We start from the raw sequence: 23,652 nt of genomic DNA on the forward strand, positions 1-23,652 counted from the left end.
CCATTGATTTGCTGACTGGTACCAGATCAGGAAAACCAATTATGAGCATCAATGTTCAACCTGGCTTCCAGTGATATCATGCTGGGAACCTGATACAGGCTGTGGGAGTATTTACCCCACGGACCCTGGCGGATGCCACAAAGAGAGCTAGTTGTCAAACATTTAACACCACTGGGTATCTCCTTCCCATCCCACTTCCTTGTCTATTTATGCTGAAAGCACTTACATGAGTTACCCAGACTTCTCTCCCTAGGAGCTGTCCTTATTTTGCTGTTTCTGTGGGACTCTGAGTCTTCAGCATGGTGCCCTCCTCTTGCTTTCTCCACTTTCCAAATCTCTAAATTTTTGAACAAGGATCACATGTGGCTCAACAAGGGTGGGGCAAACCAGTAACTAAAAATTGTGGCTATTCAGCAAGCAAATCAGGCAAGATCACCAGGGTGTAGGTGGAGAAAAGGGAACAGCAGAATTTATAACCAGCTCTGTGTCTATGAAAATGGGCAGGGGCAGAGGTTTTATTGAAAGACAGCGCCTGGTTGACAGTCCTGGGCTTACTCCAAAGACGCATAAATCCTCTTGTTCTTTTTATATGAGGACAGTTAGTGCTGGACGACTCTACTTATTATTCCCCAGGGGACATTCAGTGGAACTTGTACTCCAAAACACTGAATACCTGAATAAAAATTACATGGGAGTGCTGTAAAATAGTTTCATAAAATGGCCTCTTCCATATTAAACGCAAGCTACATGCTTGTTTCACTTTATTTTGTTCTTGCTTTACAGAGTGTATATTTGATCCATAAGCATACATTATAACTGTTCTTCCTGCCATAAAGTTGAAAAAATTGCTAGCTTTAACTAGATTTCTAACAATACCCCCTCAGGTACGCATAGGTTATATATTTTTTCCATTTAGTATCCCCCATCCCCCTCCCCACATTCATTCTCTCATAGTCTGGGTCAGATTGCCCAGGGGGCACGTAGATCTGTAAGGGATAACCTTTGACAAAAGTAGGGGAGGCAGCAGCAGTGACATCTGGCATCACATCTCTAGAGCCTTCACATCACGGTGGCAATCTGACACCACTGTCATAGTGTGGGCGGGGGCACATGCTTGTGCTTTACTGGTGAAAAACAAAGACAGGAGTCAGGACTACTATAACGTATAAAGCACTAACTAGGTTTCTGACGTCTTACACTTGCCAGCTCAGTCTGTTATCACAGCAGCCAGCATTATTTGTATTATTAAAAGCAAAATGTTTATACTCTGAAACAAAGAACTGTAATATCAAGTGTCCCCACAGTGACACACTCAACCTTCGTCAATGTCACCTACTGTCTCCCCACCTGCGAGTGGCTTCCCCGGTAACCACTGCACCGCTTAGCTGCCTTAAGTCTTCTACAAATCCAGTGTCTTCAGGCTGGAATTATTTTCTTGATTTATAGCTCTGCTTTCTCTTTAGTCTACCCTTCTAGAAAGTCACACCTGCAGTTTCTTTGAAGTTCCCCCCCTTTAATCCAGGAATGCCAGCAACAGACTCTCCCACATGGTATCTAAAAATATGCTCCAGGGCACCTGGGTGGCTCAGATGGTTAAGCATCTGACTTCAGCTCAGGTCATGATCCCAGGGTCCTGGGATCGAGCCCCACATAAGGCTCCTGGCTCAGTAGGGAGCCTGCTTCTCCCTCTCCCTCTGCTCTCCCCCTGCTCATGCTCTCTCTATCTCTGTGTCTCAAATGAATAAATAAAATCTTTAAAAATAAATAAATAAATAAAAATATGCTCCAACCCCAGTATGTTTTCTTTCCCTCAATAGTAGGTTAGAGCTTCCTTTTGTAGAGGGACTTCAGATGTTACCAATTGTTCCTCCTAATTACTAGGCACAAAAAGCAAGAGCTTGCAGAGTTAACTGCTAATCTCCACTCCTCATCTCAAATGAAACTATGCTTTTAGTTCTCCTAAAGAACACATTTCCAGAGGTCTTGACTTCAATTTTCTAAAGTTAGCCAGAGCCTACAGGAGTATAGCAGGCTTCAGAGATCAGACCTTTCTCTGGCTAGTTCAACACGCCTTCCACAAAAATCAAAAGAATATACAATCTTGACAAATAGAAACAATCTATAATAATAAAGCATGGTATAGTTATATAAATTACTACCAGTAATTAAGAATATTTGGACTTTGAAGTGGCCTAGGTTTGAATTTCAGCTCTGTTATAGGTGCATTAATCTCTTTCCACAGCCTCAATTTTCTCATCTGTAAAATGGGAATAGCAATAGTACCCATCTCACAGACCTATAGTGAGGATTAAACAAGATGATGTTTCTAAAGTGCTTAACACAAAACCAAACACATAGTTTTCAAAAAATATTAGTTATCACTTTTTGTTTTTACATAGTAACTTTTATATATCTTCCTTAGCATGATATTGTTTCCAGCAAGCATCTGTGACCCAGGTAGACAAAACTCTTACTAACAATATAACAATACATTCACAAATGGAAGAGCATGCCTCCCATGATGGCCTTTGCCCACCCCTGCTGGTTCTTCCCCTCAGACTCTATCTAGTCTGGGGCAGTTTCTTGCCAGAACTTCCTAAAGGGAAGCTGCCCTGGTATTAGCATATGAAAGAACCACTTTCTGGGCCGAGTTCCCTGACACCTCTGAGTAATTGTCTTCTTGATACACAAGTGATTATTTTCCCTTCATTATGTTCCAGAACCTTGAGTCTTTACTGTCCCTAATCACTATACATACCTATCTCCCCATTATACCTTCTCTGCACACTATTGTGATTTTTTGCATATGGGCACTTAGAGGGGAAAAAAAAGTGAGAGAAAGCTAACATTTATACAGTGAGTAGTTTTCTATAAATTTATTTGATGCTTGCCTCATAAAAGTCTTATAAATAATGAGAAAAGTGACCCCCTTCCCTCCTACCCTCACTGCTGATTATAAATAAAATGTTAAATGCTCTGTAACTTAATATAAGGAGCTATGGAAGTCTCCTGGGATACCTACTCAGCCAGCGCTTAGGTTTTTATTTTTGTTTTGGTTTGTATTTTAATATATTATCAATTACCTTCCAAGAACTTCAGGTGGCTTATGATAGAAGACTTATAAATTGTGGCAAATAAAATGAGAGTTCAAAAATATGAAAAAGATGAGGATTCTCAAACTGTAATTTCTCAGGGGTGCCTGGCTGTCTCAGTAGGTAGAGCGCGCAACTCTTAATCTCAGGGTCATGAGATAAAAGCTTACATTACCATCTGCCAAGCACTCCTCTAGGCAGTAAGAACATAGTAATGGGGTTATCTGCTGGCTCACCTCCTGGGTGTGCAGCAACAGGCCTACCACACCTCCACCTTGCTGGGATCCTTCAGCTTCTCAGACTCTTGGGCCAGGTATGTGTGTTTGCTCCATGACAAAGGGTCCTTGCTTTGGCAGCACACCCACATCAACAAGAATGATGCCTCAAAAAAGAGAACAAGAGGTAGTACTGACTGCCAGGGACTTAATCAGTATGGATATAAGTAAAATGTCAGAACTAGAGTTCAGAATAACGATTATAAAGACACTAGCTGGGCTTGAAAAAAACATGGAAGATTCTAGAGAATCCCTTTCTGGAGAAATAAAAGAACTAAAATCTTAATCATGTCAAAATCAAATGGGCTATTAATGAGATGCAATAAAAAATGGAGGCTCTAACTGCTAGGATAAATGAGGCAGAAGAGAGAATTAGTGATAGAGAAGACCAAATGATGGGAAACAAAGAAGCTGAGAAAAAGAGAGATAAACAACTACTGGATCACAAGGGGGGAATTTGAGAGATAAGTGATACCATAAAGTGAAACAATATTAGAATAATTGGGATATCAGAAGAAGAGGAAAGAGAGAGAGGGGCAGAGGTATATTGGAACAAATTATAGCTGAGAACTTCCCTAATCTGGGGAAGGAAACAGGCATTCAAGTCCAGGAGGCACAGAGAACCTCCCTCAAAATCATTAAAAATAGGTCAACACTTTGACATATAATAGTGAAGCCTGCAAATCTCAGAGACAAAGAGAAAATCCTGAAAGCAGCTGGGGACAAGAGGTCTGTAACCTACAAGGGTAGAAATATTAGACTGGCAGCAGACCAATTCACAGAGACCTGGCAGGCCAGAAAGGACTAGCATGATATATTCAGGGTGCTAAATAAGAACACAGTAATGAATAAACAGACAAGCATTCTGCTTTCATGGGAATTTACATTCCCTTGGGCATAAAAGAATGGATTGTGGATAAAGACATACAATAAGCAAGTGAACAAATAAACATACATTTATAACAGTCCCATAAAGAAAATTTTAAGAATTGAGATAATAGAGTAATGAGATGGCTACTTTGATTGGGCATCCCGGGAAGGCTTTCCTGAGAAGTTGATACCTGATCTGAGACCTATAACGACATAGAAAAACCGGGCATGCAGAGATGAGGGAAGACTATTTCCTCAGGAAGGCAGGAAATAAGGAGACCATACATACCTCTTAACCAGAGAACCATACCTAGTATCTATTTAACAGCAAGAGAATGGTTTGAGTGAGTCAAAGTTAGAGTACTTTGCTACTTCATATTCTGATACCTGCAGAAGAGTCCTAGAAACAAGCAGAAGTGATCATTAAGGAAAAGGAAATGCATTGGCTGTTGAAGAAGGTAACTGAGTTTTTTTGGAATGAAGTCACTCAAGTTTTCTTACTGTCTTAATGAAATCTATCAAAAACTTACAAATCCAGTAATGGAAAAAAAGGTAATTCAGACAAAATATCTCAATAAACATAAATATATATCAGAAATCTTCAAGGCATCAAAGAACATAAAAGACCAACAGAAAAACCAAGACAGGATCTAGGAGCACATAAATATCCAAAGATTTGAGTCTCACATTTTTTTTCCTGAGAAAGAAGTCTCACAATTTTTCCCCTGAGACCAGAAAGAAATTTTCACCTAGGAATAAGGGTAAATAAAAAAATACCCACTCCACTGGATAGCAGTCCAACTTTGACTATTCTGGGTGACTCTTAAGCATTGAAACTAAAGTGACACCATATTTTTATTTCCATTGTACTAAAGGGTGCCATTACATCACTGTCAAAGTGGCAGAAGAAAATGTCTCTAGGAAGTTACAGCATCTGAGGCCTCAAGTTATTCTCAAAAATAGTTTTTCAAATCCAATGTCCTAAATATAATCAAATATAACCAAGCATTATAGCATTATACAGTAATATCACTATGTTGTACACCTGCAACTAATATAATATTGTGTGTCAACTACACTTTAATAAATACATGTGTTCAATATATATACATATATGTGGGTGCATTTATATACACAGAGAGAGAGAATATTCATCTATATATATATCACTAAGCACATAAAAAGAAAAGATAGTGCACTGGGTTGAATAGCATTTCTCTGGAGAACTCTGACTGATACAGGTAAATTAAACTGCACAAACAACAGACAACAGAAATCAACCCAAAAGTACTTCCCAATATGGAATTTATCAGACTCCAACATTAAAACAACTATACTTAACATGTTCCAGGAAATAAAAACCAAGCTTAAAATTTTCAGTAGATTACTGAAAAATATAAAAAGTAACATGGGGGCACCTGGGTGACTCAGTTGGTTGGGCATCTGCCTTCGGCTCGGGTCATGATCTCAGGGTCCTGGGATTGAGTCCCACATCGGGCTCTCTGCTCAGTGGGGAGTCTGCTTCTGCCTCTCCCTCTGCCGCTCTCCCTGCTTGTGCTCTCTCACTCTGTCAAATAAATAAATAAAACCTTAAAAAAAAAAAAAAAGGAACATGGTAGCACCACCTAGGTGGCTCAGACAGTTGAGCATCCAACTCCTGATCTCAGCTCAGGTCTTGACCTCAGGGTCATGAATTCAAGCCCCCCTTTAAAAAGAAAAAAAAAGTAACATGGTAGATATGAAAAAGGACCAACCAAAAATTGTACCACTGAATAAAACTGAAAGAAATAACCTAATGGATGGGTTTAAAAGTACATTAGACACAGCCAAAGAATAAATTATTCCATTGTAAAATACATCAGGAGGAAATATTTAGAATGAGGCATAGAGACAAAAGGAGAGAAAACAGTGGGGGAGGGAAGGGTAAGACAAAAAACAGATACAGTGAGAAGCTGTAACATGTAGCAAATTAGAGTTGCAAAAGAAGGGGGAGGAAGAAGCAATACTGAAAAAGACAATGCCTAAGAATTTTTCAAAAAACAATGAAAGACATTAATTTACATATCTAAGAAGCCCAATAAATTCCAGGTGGGATAAATAAAATGAAGTTTACATCTAGACACATCCTATTTGAAATGCAGGATATGAAAGACAATGAGGAAATGTTTAAAGTTGCCAGGAAGGGCGCCTGGGTGGCTCAGTTGGTTAAGCGACTGCCTTCAGCTCAGGTCATGATCCTGGAGTCCCTGGATCGAGTCCCGCATCGGGCTCCCTGCTCGGCAGGGAGTCTGCTTCTCGCTCTGACCCTAATCCCTCTCATGTGCTCTCTCTCATTCTCTCTCTCTCTCAAATAAATAAATAAAATCTATAAAAAAAAATAAATAAATAAAGTTGCCAGGAAAAGAAAAACAGGTTACCTAAGGAGGAGCAACAACTACACTTCTCCCAGACCTCTCAACAGCAACAATAGAAGCTAGAAGACAATGGAATAAAGTTTTGAAAGTAGTGAAATATAATACTGTCAATTTAAAATTCTATACCCAGTAAAATTTATTCTTCAAAAATCAAATTCAAAGAAACATAGTTTAACTCAAACAAAAACTGTGAAACTGAACCACAGGTAGGCTCATTCTCAAAGGGAACTAAAAAAATGTGATTTGAGCTGGAAACAAATATAGAATCCCAAAAGGAAGACTGGCGATATGGGAAGAAATGAATAACAACAAGAATGTGAAAACTGCAGATAAATCTAAATGAATACTATCTGTGTAAAATAATAATAAAACCTTTTAAAATAAAAAATTATATTTAAAATATAATTGTATTTAAAATACAAAATTATAGTACACACAAAATATCTAAGAATGGAGGTCGACAAATAGAGTTAAAGTGTTGTAGTTTTTACATTGTCTAAGAGGAGGGTGTAAGTATTAATTAATAATACACTTTCATAAAGCAAGTAGGATTTTTTTAATTTTAAGGTAGTAAATTAAAAGAATAACAAAACTGTATAAAAATGCCTTACAAAGATTCTTAAAAATGTAATCACAAAAATTTCCAATCATACCAAAAGAAGAGATGAGAGAAAAAGGAACACAGAGTTAGTGGAACAGATTACAAATATACAGGAAGATACTGAGCTAGCCCAAAATAAATCAGCAGCTACATTAAATTTAGATGAACTAAATGCTGCAATTTAAAGACAAAGTTTATCACACTGAACTTCTTAAAATGAAGAGTCATATGCTATTTATAAGAAATATATCCAAAACCTAAGGATACAGAAAGGTTGAAAGCAAAGAATTAAAATAGATGTATCCTGCAAGCATGAATCAAAATAAATGTAGCTGATAAAGCCACATTAATATAAGAAAATTCAACTTTAAAGCAAAAAGCATATGTAATTCAGAATACATAAGCACGAAGCCAAGACATCAAAATTTTAACAAGCACCAATGCCGATTCTTACGCAGTCCCAAATTTATTTGATAAGGATATATTTTATAAGGATTACAATCTGGAAAACACAGAGGAATAAATAGTAAATCTTTAAAACCAGGGTTTCCAAACCAAGACATTGACATTTTAGACCAGATAATACTTTGTTACAGGGGACTGTCCTGCACATGATGGGACATTTAGCAGGATCTCTAGCCTCCACCCACTATATGCTAACAGAACCACCGCAATTCCTCAGTTGCGACAGCCAAAAATGTCTCCAGATACTGCCAAATGTCGCCGAAGGGCAAAATCTTCTCTGGTTGGATATTACTGCCTTAGACCAACTTCTTCGTTACTCATTCTCACCAATCAGTGTTTCGATTTTTCTAGCAGAACAAAGCCGTTATGTTTGTTTGTTAGGTAAAGTCCATATCCACCCAATCCATCCATCCACCCATCTGTGCACTTAGCAAGTATTTATTGGGTGCCTAGTTTGCAAGACACACTGTTCTAGGAGTTGGGAATACATCAATGAAAAAAGACAAAAATCCCTACTTTCATAGAGCTTACATTTGGGGGTAGGGGTGTGCAGTAGAAAAAACTCACCATCTAAATCAAAATCAATGCTTAAATAGGCTGCCTAAGAACTACATTACTGAATTTCAGTCCAAGTCTCTCTAAAATTTTTCTCATTTTTTATTAGGTTTACCCCTTGAAAAACACTGGCCCTCATTTTGAAATCATTTAAACTCAGCTTTTATCACACAGCAGAAAAAAACAGTAGCCCTGACTCGACTCTATGAGCAAATAACCCTATGCTTCCTTTTCTCTCAACAAGTGAAGTGTGTGTTACCTAAATTTTGGGATCTACATTTTGAGAATGAAATGCATCCCCTTTGTCACCTCAATCACTCTTTAGCCACTTGGCTAGAACAAGAGTAATAAATAAAACTTCCAAGAGTAACCAGCGACAGTTAAACACTGTACACCACCCATCACACGATGTGGAACGGGGTACTCCAGAGCAGTTACAGTCAGTCATTAGGGACCAGCCCATCCCTAATTCTGAGAAGAGCACATAGAGAAGTAAAATGGCAGAACTCAGATTATTTACTTTAGCTAAGCAAGGAATATCAGTTACACCTGTAACTTAACAGAGCCCTCAATTTTTGAGCTAGAGTTTTAACAAAACCCTCACTGCATCCAGGGTAATATTTTATGAATTTTCTCTATGCTTTTCATCTCAAAAAGTCTGTCTCATGAAATTTTAGAATTCGAAAGGTGAAAGAAGCAATCACATATAATTCGACACTCTCCTCCCTGCCTCCCCCCATATAAGAAATAGCAGAAAACATGATCTCATTCTCGTAAAAGTAGTGACAGGCAAGGCATTTAGTCAAGTTTTGGAACTCACTGATTCTCTATTAGCTAAGCTTACATCACTTACATAAAACCACAGAGGCCACAAGGGGTTTTCATTCGGCAAGCATTGGCTTGTATCCCATTTTTTTTTAAAGGTCACTGAATGTTGTTTTAAATGTATATCTCCTAATAAACTAAGCCACTGAAGACAGCAGCGACAACCAAAGAAAATATACTTTTTTTCAAATTAAGGTCAAATTTTAGAGACGATTTAATGAGCTTCAAGGATAGGGTACAGTTTTCCTTGATATTCAACAGAGACAGAAAATAAACTATAGACACAGGAATAAGAACAACGTGGATCTCTAATGTTGCTGTTCAAGAGGCAGAAAAGCATAGGAGATGAGGTAGAGGAATGGAATTTCTCATGGGCTACTGAGCAAAGTGGATCCTTCAAACCAAATCACTAGATGGTGGAGACATCTGGAGATGTCCTTGAACACAGCTTCATGGACACTTCCCTGCACATCAGTTTTAAACTTTTAGGCTACTTCCTAAACATCTTGCAACAGAGTTTCTGGACAGAAGTTTTGATACAAGACAAACATCACAATTTCATTTTCCCAGGCAATTCCTTTCCCATGATTGTACCGCACTTCTGATCACTCAAGCACATTTTTGATCATGGACATTTTGAAATTTTATATAACCATTCTCCATGTGTTCAGTCAGTTTCACAGTACTACTTCTCTCCATCCAAAGCTAAATGGCCTCCCTATGTGTAGTGCACATATTTGTATGTACTTGCTCATATAGAAAAAGCATTCTATTGAAGACAGGTGACCTCATTTGTAAACGATGAGAGTCATTCAAAAATAAAATGCCTTTCTTCACTTGGATTTTGAATTAAGCACAGAAAAGTAAAACAAAAGACACTGGGAGCATTTGTGAAATATTTAGGCTTTATGGATTAAACAACTATGAGACTGAAGTGACACTAAGCCAGAGTCTGTGCCATGCTAGATGCAGGACACCATAACAAGATATGCTTAGACTGGCATGGATCAAAATCAATCAGCATCAGCTACAAATAGAGAAACCATTTTAAACTAAAGGTATTCGAGGGAAGAAAGGACATCAGGATAAGTAGTAGGCAACAATTTCAGTAAAGGGCGTTCAGTAACGAGGGGTCCTATTTTCAGAGGAATCCAGTGTGACAATCAGAAAACAAGTGAGCAAGTGAGCCACAGGGCAAAACGGTGAGACAGAAATAAACAGAATCACTGGTGAAGATCCAGGGAAAGAAGGACCCCCTTCGGGGAAATTGTTTGTTGGTTCTGTTTTATTGCTTAGCCAAGGTAGGCCAGAAGACTGTAAATGGGTCTGCAGAGGAAAATAACTTGGAACCTATTCTGGCAAAAAGCACATGGAGAACAGAAAGCATAGTAAAGTACTATAAGACTGTACCCTCCCCCCACCCCAGTATACCTGCACCTACAGATCAGTGATTATCCTGCTTTTGGCAAGTTAAAATCATTCAGGCGCTCTCATGTGTCAAAAGCATGCAAAAGTGTCCCTGCATTTGGGATGGATTCAGTGGCAGGTAGCTCAGACCAAACTTTAAAATAAAAAGAAAATAACATTTACTATCTACCATGGGCCAAGCACCAGTAAAAGCTTTATACGGATAATCTCATTTAATCATTTATTCATTCTATATTTGCTGAACACCAACTGTTGTGTCAGGCCCTTTCCCAACAATGTTATAAGTGTTATTAATATCCCCAATTTCCATAGGGAAAAAAATGAAACGTAAAGTGATTGAGTTATGTGTTCAAGGTCACACAACTGGTAAATTGCTAACTTAGGCATATTTAATTTTTGTTTGGGAACAGTGGATTCAAATAGTCTCTTTGCCATTCAAATGATTTGTGTTTCTGAGAAAGTTAACTTACATTTTTTTCTCCTGTGTTTCTCATACTGTGAAAGGGGAAAGTGTTTGCACTGTTCTCAAATTTGATTTATGATGACTCTGAAGAATTCTTGAAGGAAAAAAGGGGGGGGCGCTGATAAAATGGAATAGGTGCTATAACTATTATCCCTCCCATAAATAGTCCAAACATATTTTTCTCATGACAACACCACTGCATGAGGCTTTTTCTCCTTGTATTTTTTTCTTATGAAAACACTATATGCCTACAGATCTTAGGCATATACAAATACTCAAGATTCTTAACCCTGACACAGAACCTCTTTATGGAGGCCACGGCTTCAAATGAATATTAATATCATGAATTTGAAACTGAAAGCAAACAGCAATTGTGGAAAACGACGGGTTGGCTATGGTTTATATCTTTTAAAGCATTTTTCCTCTATGTCTACCCTCAGCAAAGCACTTTCCCATAAGTTATCATATTTATATGTGTCCTTGTAAATATTTTACCTAGACCTGAGCCCCACTTCCAAATACAACCACCTGATGCAAATGGGAAACTTTTTAAAGACAAAACTTAGAGACTATTACAAGTTACATGATGACGGATTTGACCAAACTTCCCCCAAAATAAAGTTTAGTGTTTAAAGTCATATGCTAAAAATCTCTTCAATGTTTAGATTGGCTGATAAATAAATGTTTAAGAAGTGGTGTCAATGGTATACATTGACCAAGTGCATCCACAGGGTGGCTGAAGAGGAGCAACATATAAAACTCAGCTTCCAACTTTATAGGCATTCCTTGTGTTCACAAACCAAAATCCTAGTTTCTCTGTAAAATATTTTCCAGAGCATACAAGTATTGTATTTGTTCAAGGTGTGTTCCTTGAGCATCGTTTTAGCGAAGACACAGGGAAGCTCTCAGGACCCAAACTCCCTGTGAGATGAAAGAAAGGTCTCATTTATTTGTATAGCATAACAGAGACTGTCCCTGCCTGTCATTCCTGAGACAAAGAATTTGTTGCTCAGTATTTTTTTTTTTTAATCAGAGGCAGAGTTCTAATATGGGAAGAGCCCTGGGCTTGCAGCTGAAAACCTTGAGTGCAAATCCAAGCTCTATCACTGCTCTACATTTCCATCCCAGGGTGCTCCAGGTGTGGTCCCCAGACTTGCAGCATCAGTATCATCTGAGAACTTAACTGGAACGCAAATTCTCGGGCTCCCCAACCTACTGAATCAGAAACTCTACAGGTATGGGCCAGCCCTCTGCCTTTTCACAAGTCATCCAGGGACTCTGATGCCCTCTTAAGTCTAAGGGGAACTGCTGTTAAGTAAATTACTTCTCTGGAGCCTCAGTGCTAAACAGGAATAATAATACCAGATTGGCCTTCTTCAATGGGCTATTTAGAATTAAACTGTTATAAATATTTAGTAACATGCAAAATTGCTTTGCAAATCTGCTAATTACTAAATAATTGCGAAGTACTGCTTTAGAAATATAACTTTTAGTGCCATTTCTCAATCTGAAAAGTACAGTCATGATAGTTCAGGCAGTTAGACTAACGGAGGATTCTGATCACAAGTGTTACAGAAATGTGAAGTTTTCTGTTAGGTCTGCGAATGTTTTATAGATATTTTGTTATAAACTTCACATCAAAGGCAAATGTCATGATGCTCCCTGGTGATCATCATTAAAACTTTTTCTCACTTTTGTCAGGTCAACTTTTTCTTCAAATGACTGCAATTTGAAAAATAACTGGGCTCTTGAGGGAAAGAGGAGCTGGAGAAAGATCGCTGCTTAAAAGATTTTTTTAAAAATTTAAAAATAATTGTTTCGAGGGGACTAAAAACCTCAGTAGTTTACTTAGCTTACCGTCTACCTGCAAGACAGACTTGAAAAGAATTACTCTCCTATGTGGTTGGTATAAACTCTAACGGTCCCACGGAAATGGTGGCACCGGAAGACTGCTTTGGAAAACCTGGAAGGCATCACAGGGCAGAGAGAGGTGAGCTAAGACTTGCAGGCTGATAAGACCTGATTGCCTTTACCAGGTCAATATCAACAACATCCAATCATTAAACATTCAAAATTGTGTATGTTTGGAAGATAATCTGGTGATTCCTACACAGTGCATTTGTTGTGAGGAGCACTTACACCTGAAATGAATGTTATGCTGTATGTTAACGAACTGGAATTTAAATAAAAACTTTTCAAAAGAAGTAAACATTACCATATGACTCAGCAATTCCACTTCTAGGTATATACCCCAAAGAAATGAAAATAGAAACTCAAAGAGACAGTTGTACAACCCGTGTTCATAGCAGCATGATTCTCTATAGCCGAAAGGTGGAAGCAACTCAAGTGCCCACTGACAGATGAATGGATAAACAAAGTGTAACAGATACGTACAATGGAACATTATTCAGCCTTTAGGAAGGAAAGAAATTCTGACACAGGCTATAACATAGATGATCTTTGAAGACATGTTAAATGAAATGCGGTCACAAAAGGACAAATTATTGTATGTTTCCATGAGGTATACTATACTTAAATGAGGTTCCCAGAGTTGTCAAATTTGTAGAGACAGAAAGTAGAACGGTGGCTGCAAGGGGTTGGGAGGGGAGGGGAATGGGAGATAGTGTTTAAGGGGAACAAAGTTTTAGTGGGAGAAGACAAAACACTTCTGGAGACAGTTGGCGATGGCTGTGCAACACTGTGAATATATACCTAGTGCTGCAGAACTGCACACTTACAAATGGTGAAAATGGTAAATTTTATGTTATATATATTTTAACACAATTAAAACTACATTTTTTTCTAAAACAGACTTTACACTCATTTTTCACATTTGAGTTGCCTTGAGTGCAAAAAAATTTTTTCTAAGGGTAAAAAGGACTGAAATTTCAGTTTGAAGTTGATCAATCAGCAAAAGTATTTAACAGATCAAAAACTATTTGTTGAATACCTTCTGGATTGATGAGCTTCTAATTATTACCCTGCATGTGGAACTATGCTTGCTCGGGTATAAAAATGCAGTATGAAAAACTGCCATTTCTTTCTCAAAAGTCAAACATTGCCAAGACCAACTGTTCCTCAGTTTTTTGAAATACAGTAAAGTCAAAATTCATTTCCAAATGGGAAAAAAGTATATTTTTCGTTGTTCATGTCTCAAAAGCAACTAACAAAAGTGTCACCTTGGATTAATTACAAGGGATAAAAATGTATGCTCTGGAAAGTCATATTTCCAAAAAGTCTGAGGTGACCAAAGCAGCATAAAATAAAAAACATTTAAAATATTTATGATAGCAATCAGAGTTCACTTAGTTCAAACAATCTAAGCAGGCAGAGAACACATAGGAAGGAATGGGAGAGAACAGGTTTTGAAATTCTAGAACAAACAAAATCTTTGAGTCATTTGTATAATACAAGGTTCCAATTACAAGGTTTTACGACTGCTCATATTTTTCTAATCTCAATAGCATATAAACAAAGTTATATTTCATTTATAATAGAGGTAGACTCTACTTACTCCTGATGGAAATGTCTGAATAAAATTTCCAGCTATGTCTAGGATTCTTAGGTTTATAAGATCACAAAGTCCCTGTGTCAGAAAACAAAAGAGAGAGATTTTTAAAAATCTAAAAATATTGCTTCCAACTTCAAACTTGATGGGATTGACCATCTTTCCTAATTACCTGATCAATGCTTCAGTACCTCCTAAGATCCCTATGTCCTGGGGTGCCAGATTCTCTGTGGTCTCCATTTCCTCCAGGGCAACATAACATGGTGGCCAAAAGTTAGGCTATTTGTAGGTTCAGATCTGACGTCTGACACTATGTAACTATGGACAAATTTCTTAATCTCTTTGCACTTCAGTTTCCCCATTTGTAAAACAAAAATGGTAATGGAAGCTCTTACTTTGATATGGTTATTGAATGGATTAAATAAGTTACTAATCAGAAAGTGCTTACTGAAGGGCCTTATAGTGAGAACTTAGTAGACATTACTAAAATTAAAATACAAAGAACTTTTGAGAAACAGAAAACAGATGTAAAAGGTCTATCAACAATTCCAAAGGCATTTATTTCACAACTACCTTTTGCTTAGCACTGTGCTAACGCAATCCTTTCCTTATAAAAATAAAATAAAATCTGTTAATGTCTCTATCTACATGCCCACTGTGACTGAATGGGCATATACGTTCACACCCATGTGCAGACATACACATAATTTATAATGTACCAGGGACTCCTGGGTGGCTCAGTCAGTTAAGTATCCAACTCTTGATTTCAGCTCAGATCATGATCTCAGGGTCCTGGGATCAAGCCCCATGTGGAGCCCGGCGTCAAGTTCCACGCTCAGCGTGGGGTCTGCCTGAGATTCTCTCTCTCCCTCTCTCTCTCCCTTTGCCCCTCCCCACCTCATGCTCATGCTCTCTCTTCTAAGTAAATAAACAAAATCTTTTAAAAAATTAAAAATATAGAAATAAATTTAAAAAAATTTTTAAATATAATGTACCAGAAAATGATTCATAATTTGTTCATTATCAAAGCAAATGAGTATTTCCTATAATGCCTTACCATTTATAATGCAGACCAAAAAGAACAATGATAGACTGAATCATATTAAATGTACAAGGACATATGATCATAGGCATTCTTTACATAATAATTCAGGACTGGACTTAGTAGCATTTAAATTTTTTGAAGTCCAAAATCCTCATGATTTAAAAAAAATTGTAGGAAGAGTACTGTTTGAAGTACAGACTTTTAAGTCAGACAGACATGGATTTAAGCCCCTTCTCTGACCTTTGCAAACTGTGTTCAAGTTATATAACCCTCGGTTCCTTATTTTAAATGGGTAGGGGCCCTGGGTGGCTCAGTTGGTTAACTGTCTGCCTTTGGCTCAGGTCATGATCCCAGGGTCCTGGGACTGAGCCCTGCATCAGGGATCCCTGCTCAGCAGGAAGTCTGTTTTTCTCCCTCTCCTTCTCCCTCTGCCCCTCCCCCATGCTCATGCTCTCACTCGCTCTCCCTCTCTCTCAAGTAAATAAAATCTTTAAAAAAAAAAAATAATAAAATGGATAAATAAGAAAAGCAACATTACAGAGTTGTTATGAACACTAAATAATATAATGCTTCATGACAATGATTGTGGTACTACTGTTACTGTTTTTCCCTCAAATAAAGGTATTACACTTTTAATAGATTTAGTTTGTAATTCTGAGAACTGTTTCTACTCATTTACAAAAATTAGGATTTTTTAAGGAATTGAAGAATAAAATTTTTGAAATATACTTATTTACAGCCTACAACTTGCTATATTTTCACATATCACATTAGTGTGCACAGAATTTTTATTTATTTATTTTTATTTTATTTTTTAAGATTTTCTTTATTCATGAGAGGCAGAGAGAGAGCGAGAGGGAGGGGCAGAGGCAGAGGGAGAAGCAGGCTCCCCGCTGAGCAGGGAGCTGTATGTGGGGCTCTATCCCAGGACCCTGGGATCATGACCTGATCTGAAGGCAGACCCTTAACCAACTGAGCCACCCAGGCTCCCAGAATTTTTAAAGGGAATATCCTCTTGAGAAAAAATGAAACAGCAGGAATTGATCTACTTTTTGTATTCCTCAATTTACTGCATGACATGAATTCCCCCTCCTATCAAATTAACTTTAACTTGCATAGGGAAGGAAGGTAAACCCAGTGACAAGTTCCTAGCAGGAAATAATACTCTCAAACTGGGAAATTTGAGGAGAGTTTAATAAAGCCACCATTTATAAAAGTTTGGTAAGATTCCCACAACAGTCCCAAAAGCAGGCAACAGCAGGGAGTTCTTTACTGCCATGGGCCTGAAGAACCAAGGGGAGGTAGTAATGGTCCATATGAGGATCACCTAATATTCCCCATGGTCTGCCAGAAAAGTGTGCACGCAACTTATGACATCCTATCAGGAATGGTACCAGGGGAATACCATCTGGTATTCACTCTCCTCCTGCCCTTTCAAGTCCTATTAGCCAGAGGACAAAGGAGCTTACTGATGCCCATGCAGGTCAGATTTCCAGGCACAGAACATGTTGGAAAAAGATGGATAGTAGATATGTAGGAAAAATGGAAGACATATAGCACATATTCCAAAACCAAAATGTACTTACAATTTATGCCATACATAGGTTGCCAGATAAAATACAAGAGGTTCCCTTAAATTTACATTTCAGACAACAATTTTTTTTTAGTATAAGTATGTCCCATGCAATATTTGGAACACACATACACTAAAAAATTATTCCTTCCTTATCTGAAATTCAAATTTAAGTGAGCATCCTGTATCCTTATTTACTAAATCTGGCATCCCTAGCTATGTGGAATAATCCAAGTTATAACCCTCTTTTCTGATAGGGCTTTGGGAACTGACTATGCCTAATCGGAGGGAAAGTAAATGATGGCTTGTATTCAGATGTCCAAACCTATTCCATAACCACTCCCCATTGTGTCATAATGAGTTCTTCCCCAAGAAAATTTGGTTCCATGTTTTCCTTACCTCTGGCAAAACTTCAATGTTGTTCCTGACCAGAAGAAGCTTCCGGAGCTTCTTCAAGAACTTAATCTCTTCAGGTATGCAAATGAGCTGATTGTAGTTAAGCTGAAGTTCAGAAAGATTCTTAAGAAAACAAAGTCCTTTAGGAATGCTGGCTAGCTGGTTATGATTTATACTCAAATATGTAAGACTTTTCAATCTAAAAAATAAAGTATATGAATGAAATTTATGAGAATAAGAAAGCCCATTGTACTTATCAGAAGCCATGTGTCAATTCATTTTTTTGTAGCTCGTCTAAGCCTTACTTTAGTCATGGGTTCACAACTGCTACAAATACTTTGAGCATAAAAAAATCTTTACTATAATTTAACCTTTAAAGATATTTTATAATCAGATAGCTTATGTTAAAAGAATTTTAGGTAATCAAAACCTCAATTTAAGGGCGCCTGGGTGGCTCAGTTGGTTAAGCGACTGCCTTCGGCTCAGGTCATGATCCCGGAGTCCCGGGATCGAGTCGCACATCAGGCTCCCTACTCAGCAAAAGAGCCTGCTTCTCCCTCTGACCCTCCCCCCTCTCATGTACTCTCTCTCTCATTCTCTCTCTCTCAAATAAATAAATAAATCTTTAAAAAAAAACTTCAATTTAAGAGAGAGAAAACTCTATTTTCACTTTTTGTATGTATACATTGGCTATAATAAAAAAGAAGCCAGAAGACAAAGGAGGACATAGATGTGCATAAATATACACATACATATATACATGGATATAAATGGATAGAGGTATAGATATAGATTTAAATATCCTGCACCAAACAGATGTGAGAACTACTTAGTTGCTGCAGAAGATACAAAGATGAATCAGCCACAAATTCTGCCCTTATGGATATCATGGTCTAGAAGGAGATATTAGAGCCATAAAATGAAGATAGGAAATGCCATCAGACAGGGAGAAAGGGATTAAGGAAATTTGAGTTTCTAGTTGCAGGTATGGTAGTAAAGTATATCACAAACATTTTGGAAGAATAAACATTTGAACTTGGCTTTGAGTAACAGAACTCGTAAAACCAGGGCAACAGAGGCAACATAATAAGCTGAGAAAAATATTATATTTTGAATAAAGAAGCAAAAGAAATTAGTAATGTTCAGCATCAACTATGTACCTGTGCATGAAACTATATCGTCAGCACAACCCTAAGGCTGGAATTATTACCCTTAATTTAGAAATGAGGAAAATAAAGGAGAGAGGCAGTAAACAACCTGCCCAAATTACCCATCTAGTAGATAACACTGTCAAGATTCAAATGCAGATGTGTCTTTTTGCAAAGCAAAGAATGAAAATATATAATAATCTCAAGGTCCAATGTGTTAAGATTAAAGTAATAACAGAATGAGGTGATGTTTCTTAGACCATTAAAAAAGGGGGCCTGGAGGAAGGAAAGTGGTCAGAGTAGGTGAAGGGGACTGGGGGAAGACTACAAACCTGACAAGAACAGCCATGTGAATAGATGAGATTGACAGGAAGAACAACAACAAAAAGGGCAGGAGAAGACAGAGAAGTGGGAAAGATTCTTGAGGAATGTGAACATCTGACCAAAAAAAAACAAAAACAAAAAAGGCACCTAGAAAAGTCTTGAATAGAGAAACAGGAGATGAACCAGGTTAACAAGGAATCTTTAAAGGTATAGGAGGAGAGAATTTCAAAATTAAAGAGATGGTCAACACTGTAAATGTTAAAGAGAGGTAATACAAACAACACTACTAGAACCAAAAGCAGGGTCATAGACTACAAATTCGCTATTTAAAAAATCTATTGCACTTCTAAACTATAGCCATAAAAATTGGAAAAGAAAAGTTCTAAAAACCCCATTTACAGTAACATAAAAAAAAAACACCATAAAATAGTTAGGAAAACATTTAACAAAGGATATGAGAGAACTCTATACCAAAAACTGTCAACTATGACTGAGAAAATTTAAAGGAGCTCTAAATAAAAGTAGGGTTATGTCTTGTCCACATGTAAAAAGAAACAACATTGCTAAGATGCCACTTCTCCACAAATTGATCTACAGTTCAACTTAGCGCAAATAAAAAATCTTTTTTAAAGATTTATTTATTTATTTTAGAGAAAGAGCGCGCACAGCGGGGAGAGGGAGAGGGAGTCTGAAGCAGACTCTGTGCTAAGCTCAGAGCCCCATGCTGGACTCTATCTCACGACCCTGAGATTACAACCTGACCTGAAACGAAGAGGTGGACCCTCAACTGACAGCACCACCTAGGCGCTCTCCCAAATAAAAATCTTAAAGTTTCCTTGTGTAAAAATTGACAAGTCAATTTTAAAATTTACACGATATTCAAAATACCTAGTGTGACCAAAACTATAATAAAAAATAGTCAAAGGACTTGCATTAACTGATTTCAAAGCTTATAGTAATTAAGATAGTATTTAGAGAAATTATAGAAAAATAGAACAATGCAATAGAAGGGAGAGTTCAAATAGACATATAAATGGTCATTTGATTTTGGGAGTGTCAAGGCAACTCAATTAAGAAAAGACAGTCTTTCAACAAATGGTGCTAGAACAACTGGATAAACATATGGGGAAAAATAAACTTTGACCATTACCCGACATCACACACAGACATTAATTTGTGATGACTCATAGACCTAAATATAAAAACTAAAACTATAAAGTTTGTAGAAGAAAATATAGGATAATGTGGGAAAAAAGTGAACTTTGACTATAACCCCACACTGTGCACAAGCATTAATTTGAGATGAATCATAGACCTAAATATAAAAACTAAAACTATAAACATCGTAGAAGAAAATATAGGATAATATCTTGATAACTTTGGGGTAAGCAAATATTTCCTTAAAAGGCCACAGAAAGCACTAATCTTAAAATAAAATTGGCCTTCATCAAAGTTAAAAACTTCAGTTCACCTAAAGGTACTGTTAAGAAAATAAAAGGCAAGCCACATACTAGAAGAGATATCTGCAATACATAACACTTATCAAAACACTTGTATCCAGAATGCATAAGGAACTCTTACAACTCAATGCGAAGAAAGAAAAAAAAACAAAAAAAAACACAAATTTTTTTCAATGAAAAAATACTTGATACAAACAGTTCACAAAAGAAGACATAAAAATAAGGAATGAGAACATGAAAAGGTGCTCAACTGTCATTAGACATTAGGGAAATGCAAACTAAAACTACCATGAGATATGACTTCATACCTACTGCAGTGGTTAACATTTTAAAAACTGCTGGAATGTAAAATGGTACAACCACTTTGCAAAACTACTGGCAGTTCTTAATAAATTAACATATGCCTATAATCCTACTCAATGACTCTACAACTCTACTCCTAGGTATTGAAATGAAAAATAAATTAAACGTGTCCACAAAAAGATTTCTACAAGAATATTTATAGTAGCTTAATTCATAACAGCCCCAAATGGGAAATAATCCAAATGTCCATGAACAGGCGAAAATAACTTGTGGCATAATTCATGCAATGAAATGCTACTGGGGATAAACAAAAGACAACAAATTGCTGACAGATGCAACAATAAGGTGAATCTCAAAAAAAAATTTATGCTCAGCAGCAGACACAAAAGAACACAGACTGTATGATTCCACTTATTTAGTTCTAGGACAAGTAAAACTAATTTGTAGAGGTAGAAATAGAATAATAGCTGCTTGTGAGAGGTAAGAATTCAGGAAGTGTACATGAGGAAATCTGTGGATTGAAGGAAATGTTCAATACCTTACTACTGTGTGTACATTGGTCAAAACTCAATGAATGGAACACTCATGATTTTTGTGTAATTTGTATTCAGCAGAGAGAAAAGGCCATTAGATTTGATTGTCCAAAGGATACTAATGGTCCTTAAAAATAACATAAAGTAGAATGAAGACGGAAAAAAGATAATTTTAAGGGGTTAAGTAGAAAACAAAAGCAAAAGACAGATGGCAGTTTAGAGAAATTTGACTATAAAGGAAAGAACGAGGGAGCAAGAGAAAAAAAGACAAGAAGTAGACTTTGTCTTAAGATCTACTTAAGGCAAGATAGAGAGGCTGAAAAGAAGGGAACGAGGGAGCCAAATTTCTTGGTAAAATAAGGAGCAAAGTCATTTGCAGAGAGGATACAGGGTCAAAACTGGATGACTCAGTGTTAAAAGAGAGTGAAAGTGTGTGGAGTAGGTCCTGTGAAAAAAGGGACAAGGAATTTTCTTCACTAACCACTGTTATAATCACGACTCTAATTGATTCTACTCTGAATTACTACTATGGCAGTTGGTTTTTCATTTTGTCGTTATTCCAAGGCATAAAGCTGAGCTCAGAGGCTACTGTAAATAGCCATCATTCATTGGGTGAGTAAAGAGCAGAAGGGAAAACAAGTATGTGTCATTGTTTCCATTTCCAGGAGCAGGGAGAACTTCACTCTTCCAAGAGAAAACTACAGGAAGCACACTTGCAGCTTCTCCCTGCCCCCCTTCCTCTCCAGTAGGCTGAAGAATAACTTCACTGAGTGGTGAATTTGGAGAAAGAACTGAGCCCACTGGCTTAGTCCCTTCCTTTCTCCCTTTCTTTCACAGAGATTCTGTCCCCAGGATGCCCACATTCTCCTTTTTCTTCTGTGGCTGTGCAGCCCTGCCCAAGACAGAGTTGTTTAGGGGCAAAACTCTCTCCTGTCCAGGTTTGACTCCAAGTCCATGAACCAATACTCTGTAGTTTAAGTGAGCCAACAAAGAGAACTCTCCCCCCCCCAGATGCTAAACAAATGGAGAAATAAGATACGGGATTCGGAAAGAAGGGAATCACACGTCAGCATAGAGCTGACTCGAACATTCTCAGGCTCCCTACCAATCCTCCCCTGCATTCAACGTACCCACCCAGTCACAGCCTTTCCTGCTAAGGAAGCTGCTTACTCGATGGCAGAGTAAAAAGAAAGACACTGAGCCATGTACACTCAATGCTTTTCCCAAATTCACCAATAAGTCAATCTTTCATCTCTAAAAAGGGAGGAACGAAAAGAAGAATAAAAATAACAACCCATAACAAGAAAAGCTAACATCCACTGAGCACTTAATATGTCCCAGGCTCAATCCTAAATATTTTTGACGAATTTGCCTATTTAACTGTCAAAACAACACTATGAATAGCACTATTATTGTCCTCGTGCTGCAGTTGAAGACACTAAGGTTTTGGAAGGTGAAGAAAATTCACCAACATCAGAAAATGGAATCCAGCTTGAGGAAGTGACCAATCAGCCTACATATAGGACAAAGCCAGAATACAGACGATCCAGAATTATCTACAAAACAGTGTAGACTAACATATTTTGCAATACTACATTTTTCAGTGAAAGATTTCATTTCATATCATCTTCTAACGTATTACTATAGATTTATACAGTTCTGTGACTATTATACTTAATAGTTCAATCAGATCTAAGCTTAATAAATTGTGAAATCATAATATGTTATAGCTGAAAAGGTTTTGAAGTACATCTACTCAAAATTTTTCCTTTAGAGACAAGAAAGCTAAGGTGCAGTTAAATTACTTGACCAAAGTCGTAAGGCTAGCTGCACAAAGATATGACCTAGTTTGCCAGATCTTCCCTTTCTTTATTATATCACTGATACACAAATCCATTGATAAGCCAAATAAATGAAAGAGCAAGCAAACAACTATTGGCATTTTCATTGTTATAAATAGTCTTCTTCAAAAATTAGATCACTTAAAATTTTTTCGAGTCACTCTGACTTAAAACGTTACTTTCTCTGTGAAAATCTCTCTGGGAAGCATAATATATTGACTAGAAGTATAGACAAGTGAATTGGAATAGATTTTAGGTGCTGCACAAATCCCTTTGTTAAGGACTGTTCATAGTTCTGTATCCTTTAAAAATCTGGATGCTCTTATGTTGTAATACATCTGTTTCTATTCAACAGGCAATAAAAAGAGTCTCCAAAGTCAAGTAAACCCAAGTAGGTTTCTCTCCATCTGTCAGAGGAAAAACCCAAGAGAGTGTTTTGCCTGCAGAAGGACGAGGCCCTAAGCTGGCTCAAGAAAGCCACCGTAACAGCAGCCCATCTGTGCAGATGTGCAGGATAAGATGTGCAGCATTTT

At 37.3% G+C, this 23,652-nt stretch overlaps 1 protein-coding gene across 2 annotated transcripts in view; it reads right to left on the minus strand.

The window, feature by feature from the left end:
- LRRC69 (leucine rich repeat containing 69) overlaps positions 1 to 23,652 on the minus strand; it is a 90,752-nt gene that overhangs the window by 35,277 nt on the left and 31,823 nt on the right. Inside the window, exons 4-5 of one of the 2 annotated variants that reach the window (XM_028109357.1) lie at positions 17,514 to 17,709; positions 14,503 to 14,574 (exon numbers count right to left, since the gene is read on the minus strand). The exons of the other annotated variant lie outside the window; for it this stretch is intronic. Of the exons in view, the coding sequence (XP_027965158.1) occupies positions 14,503 to 14,574; positions 17,514 to 17,709 (268 nt within the window). The remainder of the gene's footprint in view (positions 1 to 14,502; positions 14,575 to 17,513; positions 17,710 to 23,652) is intronic. 2 annotated transcript variants of the gene reach the window in all.

Source organism: Eumetopias jubatus, unplaced genomic scaffold (genome assembly GCF_037043125.1).
Source record: "Eumetopias jubatus isolate StellerSeaLion01/CBP00866 unplaced genomic scaffold, mEumJub1_p1.0 scaffold_4, whole genome shotgun sequence".
Lineage (NCBI taxonomy): Eukaryota > Metazoa > Chordata > Mammalia > Carnivora > Otariidae > Eumetopias > Eumetopias jubatus.